This window comes from Lithobates pipiens, unplaced genomic scaffold (genome assembly GCF_037356315.1).
Source record: "Lithobates pipiens isolate NorthernLeopardFrog02 unplaced genomic scaffold, aLitPip1_a1.2 Scaffold_23, whole genome shotgun sequence".
Taxonomy (NCBI): Eukaryota; Metazoa; Chordata; class Amphibia; order Anura; family Ranidae; genus Lithobates; species Lithobates pipiens.
The window spans coordinates 58,987,365-58,996,111 of record NW_027507785.1 but is presented as its reverse complement, the minus strand read 5'-3'; the positions used below and the strand labels follow the sequence as shown (position 1 = coordinate 58,996,111).

Sequence of the window (8,747 nt, the reverse complement as noted above, 5' to 3'; positions counted from 1 at the left end):
TAGTACTTGTGCCAATGTTCCGATAGCTGAAACTGATACTTTCAGGCTCAGTTCTTTTAGCTGTCAGCGTGATTCCCCCACTGACAGCTGAAATATATATATTTTTTAAACTGCAATTATCGGTTGTTAAGGAGCGGGGCCACCACGTCCACGTCCACAACAACCGATTACTCATTTAGCTCTCAGTGGAGTTTCCCAGTTGACAGCTAAAGTGTAAAGGAAGTCCCACAAGCTGTCAAAATAAAAAAGTAGCCAGGCAATGTTTATCAACAACATTGCTCAGCCACTAAAACAGAAAGATAAAAAGAAACATTGTTTATTTTGGTTTATTCATCTACAGATCAAAAGGGATGAACTCAGTTTAAACTGTCAAGTAAAGTTAGATCTCACTCCCTATGATTATAGATCTTACTCCCTATGATTACAGATCTCATTCCCTATGATTACGGATCTCACGCGCTACGATTCCTGATTTCACTTCTTGATTGCAGCTCTCACTCGCTATAGCTCCTGATCTCACTCCCTACGATTACAGATCTCATTCCCTATGGATGCAGATCTCACTCCCTATGATTCCTGATCTCACTCCCTATGATTACAGAGCTCACTCCCTATGATTACAGATCTCACTCCCTATGATTACAGATCTCACTCCCTATGATTACAGAGCTCACTCCCTATGATTACAGAGCTCACTCCCTATGATTACAGATCTCACTCCCTATGATTACAGAGCTCACTCCCTATGATTACAGAGCTCACTCCCTATGATTCCTGATCTCACTCCCTATGATTACAGAGCTCACTCCCTATGATTACAGATCTCACTCCCTATCATTGCAAATCTCACTCCCTATGATTACAGATCTCACTCCCTATGATTCCTGATCTCACTCCCTATGATTCCTGATCTCACTCCCTATGATTACAGATCTCACTCCCTATGATTACAGATCTCACTCCCTATGATTCCTGATCTCACTCCCTATGATTACAGATCTCACTCCCTATGATTACAGATCTCACTCCCTATGATTCCTGATCTCACTCCCTATGATTACAGAGCTCACTCCCTATGATTACAGATCTCACTCCCTATCATTGCAGATCTCACTCCCTATGATTCCTGATCTCACTCCCTATGATTACAGATCTCACTCCCTATGATTCCTGATCTCACTCCCTATGATTGCAGATCTCACACAGGATCCATGTAATACAAAGTATCTTCTCCTCAGTATTGGATACAATGACATCTTTGAACCCAATAAACAATTTCCAGCTGTAGAATTCATATTGCTGATTGTCAGCTCTTCTGGCGACAGAGGTCCTATAGAACCCCGATGCAGTGCCAGGTGTACCCCCATCCCCTCCCCCCTCAGTCACCATCTCCCCTCCAGTCTCCAGGATCACGTGAGGGGCGCTCTGTGTTATTTCCTCCAAATTAAACCCCCCATATCTCCCCTCCACCCCCACCTAGAGACCCCAAATAAAATTTACCCCCTCCGTCAGAACCCCCTCTACCGCTTCCGACACCCCCCGCCCCCGTCCCCGGACCCCTTCCCGGCCAAAACCGGCCCCGAACAGACCGCCTCCCCGCCGCTAGGGCTACGGCGGCCAGGGGTGCGCCTAGGAATCCGCCGATTTCGGGCTGAATCCCGCCGGGGAGGGCCGGGTTTTCGAGGGGGGTCGGCGGAGGGGGGTCGGGGGGTGGTTGGGGGTCGGTGGTTCCGGTGTCGGGGGGTGCGGGGGGCGGAAAACAAGGGGGGGAAGGCGCGGGAGAAAACACAAGTCGGCGGCGCACGGGGCTGGGAGCTGTTGTTGTTCTCAACGTGGTCCGCACAGCGAGTATTAAAAGAGGGCGGAGCGTCGGCGCCGAGGATCAGTCTGCCGCAGACAGCCGGAGAGAGAAGCCGCAGCCGAGCCGGAGAAAAGCCGCCCCATAGATCGCCATGGCACAGACCGAGGTCGCCCCCGCCGCCGCCAGCAAACAGGCCAAGTCCGCCGCTTCGGCCGCCAAGAAGTCCGGCAAGAAGAAGAAGAACCAGCCGGGCAAGTACAGCCAGCTGGTGGTGGACTCCATCCGCAAACTGGGCGAGCGCAACGGCTCATCCCTGGCCAAGATCTACGGCGAGGCCAAGAAGGTGTCCTGGTTCGACCAGCAGAACGGCCGCACCTACCTCAAGTACTCGGTGAAGGCGCTGGTCCAGAACGACACCCTGCTGCAGGTGAAGGGGGTCGGCGCCAACGGCTCCTTCCGCCTCAACAAGAAGAAGCTGGAGGGGCTGGCGGTGCCCAAGAAGGCCGCCAAGCCCGTGGCCAAGAAGCCGGCCAGCACCCCCAAGAAGACCGTCAAGAAGGCTAAGCCCGCCGCCAAGAAAGCCGCGGCCAAGCCCGCCGCCAAGAGCGCCAAGAAGTCCCCCAGCAAGGCGGCTAAGAAGTCCCCGAAGAAGGCGGCCAAGCCCAAAGCGCTGAAGGCGAAGAAGACCAAATAGATGAGCTTCACCCCTATGGGACTAAAGACTTTGTGTTGTGTCTTTGATGAGAACTTTGCCGTCCACTTCCCTTTTTTTTTTTTTGTTTTGTCGTTATTTTTTCCTCTTCTAAATAAGGTTGAAGATACTTTAGCACTTAGTGCAGCACGTGAGAGTGCAATCCCTGCGGAAAGGGTTAACGTGCTGCCGCTTCTCATCTTTACTTTGTGTTCCAATTCGGTTACAATGTAACATTCCATGGAAGCCACCAGGACTGGTCCTTATGATTTCATTTTTATTTCCATGGAAACCACCAGGACTGGTCCTTATTTCATTTCCATGGAAACCACCAGGACTGGTTGTTTTGTTTTTTTTTTTTTTTGTTTTTTTTCTCCATGGAAGTTGCCAGGACTGGTCCTTATATTTTTTTTCTTTTATATTTCCATGGAAACTGGCAGGACTGCTCCTTTTAATTTTTTTTTTTTTTTTAACTTTCTTTTGAACTTGCATGGCTTGTCTTTGCAGTGTATATAACCCGTGTTTGGTAGAGTTCGTATTTTTTATTTTGTACCGAGATTTGTTTTTGTATAAATAAAAGATTTTTGTTTTTCTACAAAGGTTGTGGTATATGTTTGAGTACTGGGGGAGGGGGAGGGAGAAGCGTAGACTGGCACCTGATCAGGTTTAGAATTGGAGTTCTGCAGAATCCCAAAGAATTTTTTAAGTATGACATGGAAGGGTTGCATTTTTAAGGCCCCTTTCACACGGGATGCATCAGTAATGATCCGCTCGCTCATCGGGGATCACTCCGTTGTCCCCGCTGAGCCGGCGGATAACAGGGCGGTCTCCGCACACTGTGCAGGGACCGCCCTGTCAGCTCTCCTCTATGGGGATCGGATGCGCACGGACCGTCTGTCCGTGTTCATCCGATCCGCTCTGCAGACGGATAAAAAAATAGGATTTTCCTCCGTCTGCAGAATCGGACAGTAGCGGAGGCGAACGATGGCGGGTGTCTGCAGATGTTCATCCGCACCCACCCGCTATCCCATAGGGATGCATGTATGTCTATTTCATCCGCAAACGGATGGATGAAATACCGACATGCTGTCCGCATGTGTGAAAGGGGGCTTTAGGGTTTACGTTCAGCACAGTAAATGAAAAGTTCCAAACTGTGGGAGTCAAGGGGGTGCTACACTTGTTTACTAATGTCAATTTTTTTATATATATAAACCAAAAACCTGAAGATCTAAAAAAAATGAACATTAGTAAACAAGTATAGCACGACATGGGCATGTCGATGTTTGTTTGAGTTTTGCGTGTGTTTTTTTGTTTTTTTTTAATATGAACCAAAACCCTGATATTAAGATCTATAAAAGTAAATTAGTGCTACATCCTGTCACCCCCGTGTTCAGAAGATTCTTGTTGGGATGTATTGCATAGCAACAAGAACCCAGAGGTTGTGGGTTGCTGTACTCCTTTTATTGCAAGGCCCCTTTCATACTAGGGCGGGGTCAGTGGTAAAGCAGCGCTATTTTTAGCGGCGCTTTACCGTCGGTTTTTGTGGCACTATTCAGCTGTTGGCAGGGTGGTTTTTACCCCCCTGCTAGTGGCTGAGAAAGGGTTAAAAACTGCCACTGCAGAGGCGCTTTGCCGGCGGTATAGCCGTGCCCCATTGATTTCAATGGGCAGAAGCGGTATGTATACACCGCTCCAAAGATGCGCTAGCAGGACAGTAAAAAAAAAAGTCCTGCAGCAGCACCGCTCCAGTGTGAAAGCCCAGCAGCGGCTCTTTCAGGTCAGTTTGAAGGCGTTATTTTTAGCACCTGCAAAACGACCCAGTGTGAACGGGGTCTAAACTGTAATAGTTTTGATGGTAAACCCTCTTATTTATAAACCAACCCCCCCCCCCCCCCCACTTATCAAAATCCAGTGTATTACAATTTACATAAACACACTGGGGTGGTTTTCAGGCGCTTTAGTGCTGGACATACCCTCTGCTAAGCACCTGGAAACCCCCTCCCATTCATTCCAGTGTGACTTCCCACTGGGGCGGTGCGCTTGCATGATATTCTGAAAAAATCCTGCAAGCAGCACTCTTAGACCCCTTTCACACCACACCGCCCATTGCGTCGGTGGTAAAACGCTGCTATTTTTAGCAGCGTTTTACCGCCAGATTTGCGGCGCATTTTGGGAGCTAGCGGGTCGCTTTTATCCCCGCTAGCGGCCGCAAAAGGGTTAAAACCGCCGGCAATACGCCGTAATAGCACCTGCAAAATGCCCTGGTGTGAAAGGGGTCTTGGGGGCCAGTTGGGAGCGATGTGTTTAGCGCTCCCTAAATGCCCCGCCCATTGGATTGAACGCTGCAACACTGGAGTTTTTAACCCCTTCTTTGGGGTTAAAAACAAACAAAGTTGCGCTCTTGCACTGCTGTGGCCCCAGTGTTAAAGGGGTCCAAAGTGAAATTCCGTGCCCCCCCCAAGCAAAAAAAATTAAGTCAGCCGCTACACTTACTGTAGCGGCTGACTTTTAATATTGGGACACTTACCTGTCCCGGGGTCCTGTGACGTCAGCACTTCAGACAATGTTTCCATCGGCTCTCGGGTGCTGCTGCCACCGCCATTCGTACTAAGGCCCCTTTCACACTGGGGTGAGAGGTGCTTCGGTCGTAAAACCCCCCACCATTTTTAGCAGCGCTTCACCGTCCTTTTAGCGGCGCTATTCAGCCGCTAGTGGGGCAGTTTTAACCCCCGCTAGTGGCCGAAAAAGGGTTAAAACCGCCCGCAAAGCCGGGCTGCCCCATTGATTTCAATGGGCAGGAGCGGGGAATACACCGCTCCAAAGATGCCGCTTGCGGGTGTTTTTTTTTTCCCATCCTGCAAGCGCACCTCTCCAGTGTGAAAGCCCCCGGCTGCTTCAGAGCGCTCTACATGCGACATTTTTAGCGATGTAGCACCTGTAAAGCGCCCAGTGTCAAAGGGGCCCGGCAGTGAAGCTGTCATAGGGTCATTTACTAGTGTAAGCTGTAATAGATTGGATGTTAGTAAGATGGGGGGGGGGGTCTTTCTAAGAACTGCTGCACCCCCAAATCTTCCAAAATCTTACAGCTTACGTTCTGGCAACACCCAAAGACGACCACATTTGAGCTTCTTGTTGCTTTGATGTGCTACACCCCCTTCCAGAAGGAGTTCACACACATTGTTGTCATGGGCTCTGCAGACATTTCTAGATGTAAAGGTTGATATTTTAGATCTTAGTAAGATATTGGGGGGGGGGGTCTTGCTATGAGATGCTGCAGCCCATTACCAACCACCCCCACACCTAACCAAGAACCAAAGTATTACCTCTGTGCCGCTCCCGGCGGCTCCTGCGCATGTGCGGGAGTGACATAATCGCGGCTCCGGCCAATCACAGCGCCGGGCGGCCGCGATACCCAGAAGTAACCTCCAGGATAGATGTCGCCGGCGGGAGGTGGAGATGAGGACTGCTGCGGGGGCTTTGTTCTCACATAAGTGCAATAGACATCTGTACACGAACCCACAGAGATTTCTTCCAAGTGGCCCTCCCCCCGAAGTCGCACTGAAATGCGGCTTTGAAATCATGCAATTTTAAAGCCGTGTTCAGTGTGAATGAGGGTTTCAATTAGGTGGGCCACAAGTGCCCCTACAAGTCTTTCACCCTGGGGATCGGGGGGGGTGAGGGAGGGAGGGACAGGGTCCTTATTTCTTAGGAGGAGGGTCACCCTGTGCATGTTTTGTGTGCTCACTTGTTTTTGCCCCCGGTGTTATTCATGAGTGCGCTCGCTGCACAGCAGAGCTTAAAAAACAAGAGATTGTACAACATTTGCCGCAGTGTCAGGATTTGAATTCCTGATCTGTAGCTTTGAGCGCCAAGACCACTTTGGACCGTTATTTGGTGCTGAAATCTGTTGTTTGCAGACCATGCTGGGCCTGTAGGGGGCGCTGTTCCCTGCTTGTCGGTGCAGGCTTTAACCCATGTGGTGCACATCTCATCTCAACACAGCCTGTACACTGTGTAGAAGCTCATACCACCAGAACCTACCCCTACACAGGTAGGTGGGCAGATGTGGCTTTGCCAGCTGTTCTTCAGATCTGCGACTTCCAGCTCTGCACCCCACAATCCCACGCAGTGTAATGATGAAGCAGAGATTACATCTGTGTGGGAGGGAAGGGGTTAACCAAGCTTGGAGGGTGGAGATTTACACGACTCATCTGGATTGGGCGACTAGAGGCGGTATTATAATAAACTAGGCGGGGCCCGAGCAGTGATTATGTAACAAGCTGCGCAGATTGGGAAGAATAATAAAAAATAAATAAAAGCGGTGACACGGTGTCACTTATATCAGCCAATCAGGTTCCAGCTGTCACTGTGTCAGGCACAGATTAGGAAATCCCAAAAACATGTAGGAAGGAAAAGAATATTTCTTGTGTGTGGATGGAGGAGGAAGGGATACCGAGCTGTGCAGTGTAAGTGATGGAGTAAGGCCCACAGTCGCCTGTGCGATTATCCGCTCAAAAACGCTGGAGGAGAAATAATCGATGATTCTCTAATGGAGACGGTTCACGTCCCCGCTCCGAGTCGCCTGAAGCCAAATAAATTCTGGAAATTTTTTTGTCACTCGAATGGGGTAGATTTAGGTGTTTTTGGCGCATTTGTATTCCCATAGAAATTAATGGAAACGCGCCATTTGAGCGTTTCCACGTGCGTGTTTTTGCGCCATTTTTTGCTCAAATGAAAAAAAAGTAAAAAAATAAAATAGTAAAAATATATGAATAAATACATTTAAAATAAATACATACATAACTAAAAAGCATCATAAATAAGTAAAGTAAATTAATAATATGTAATAATACATAAATGATAATTAACCTCTAACCTACATTATTATTATTATTATTATTATTATTATTATTATTATTAATAATAATAAAATAAAAACACAAAAACTTGAATAAAATTGATTATTATTATTATTATTATTAATAATAATAATAAAATAAAAACACCAAAACTTGAATAAAATTGATTATTATTATTAATAATAATAATAATACAATTTTGTGTTTACGTTAGGGTGTTTAGTTATTTATTATTATTTTATTTTTTAAGGGTTAAAGTTAGAGGTAAATCATTTATTTATTGTTACTTAGTATTAAATAAAAATTGTTAATAAAAAATAAATAAATTCTATACATTAATACTAAGTAACAACAAATAAATGATTTACCTCTAACTTTAGCCCTTAAAAAAAAAAAAAAAAAAAAAAAAATAAACACCCTAACCTAGACACAAAATTGTATTATTATTATTATTATTATTATTATTATTATTATTAATAATAATAATAATAATAATCAATTTTATTGTTCAAGTTTTGGTGTTTTTTATTTTATTATTATTATTATTATTATTATTATTAATAATAATAATAATGTAGGTTAGGTTAGAGGTTAATTATTATTTATGTATTATTACATATTATTAATTTACTTTACTTATTTATGATGCTTTTTAGTTATGTATGTATTCATTTTACAGTCATTATTATTCATATAATAATAATAAATAAAAATAATAATAAATAACCCTAACCCCAACTCCTAATCCTAACCCTAACCTAAACTGAACTCAAACCCCTTACTCTAACGGAAAAACGTTATAACAAGTGAATAATAATAAAAGAAGAAATAAAAGCTAATGAAAAAGCTGAAATACCCAGCAACAAATAATGGAACAGATAACAGTTTTCTCTATTGGCTAAAAAAAAATAAAATAAAAAAAAAATAAACGCCAAAGCCCAAAAGCACTGCATACAAACACGCAAAAATGTGTCAAAAGCGCTCAAAGACGCTACGCTCAGGTGTGAATGCAGCCTAAAGTGTATTAGTATTCATTTATAGAATTTATTTATGATTTTTATTTATGTGTGTATTTATTTTACATTTATTTATTAATTTTTTTTATTATTCGTATAATAATAATGATAATAATAAATAAAATAACATTTTAAAAAAATCAATAAAAATAATAATAAATAACCCTAACCTCCAACTCCTAACCCTAACCTGAACTCTAAGCCCTTACCCTAACAAAAAAACTTTATAATAAATGAATAATAGTAAAAAAAGAAATAAAAGCTAAAAAAACTGAAATACCCAGCAACAAATAATGCAACAGATAACAGTTTTCTCTACTGGCTAATAAGAAAAATGCCAAAGCCCAAAAAAGCTGCATACCAAAAGATGCTCAAAGACG

At 44.5% G+C, this 8,747-nt stretch overlaps 1 protein-coding gene across 1 annotated transcript; it reads left to right on the top strand.

Moving 5' to 3' along the window:
* Positions 1–1,866: 1,866 nt before the first annotated feature.
* Positions 1,867–3,091, top strand: LOC143927570 (histone H1-like). The gene has a single exon (XM_077451707.1). The coding sequence runs from the start codon at positions 1,953–1,955 to the stop codon at positions 2,493–2,495; it is 543 nt and encodes a 180-aa protein (XP_077307833.1). The 5' UTR covers positions 1,867–1,952; the 3' UTR covers positions 2,496–3,091.
* The last annotated feature ends 5,656 nt before the right edge of the window (positions 3,092–8,747 follow it).

What these genes read in the sequence shown, in the direction of transcription:
- LOC143927570 (XM_077451707.1), top strand. Translation starts at nt 1,953, where the DNA reads ATGGCACAGACCGAGGTCGCCCCCGCCGCCGCCAGCAAACAGGCCAAG.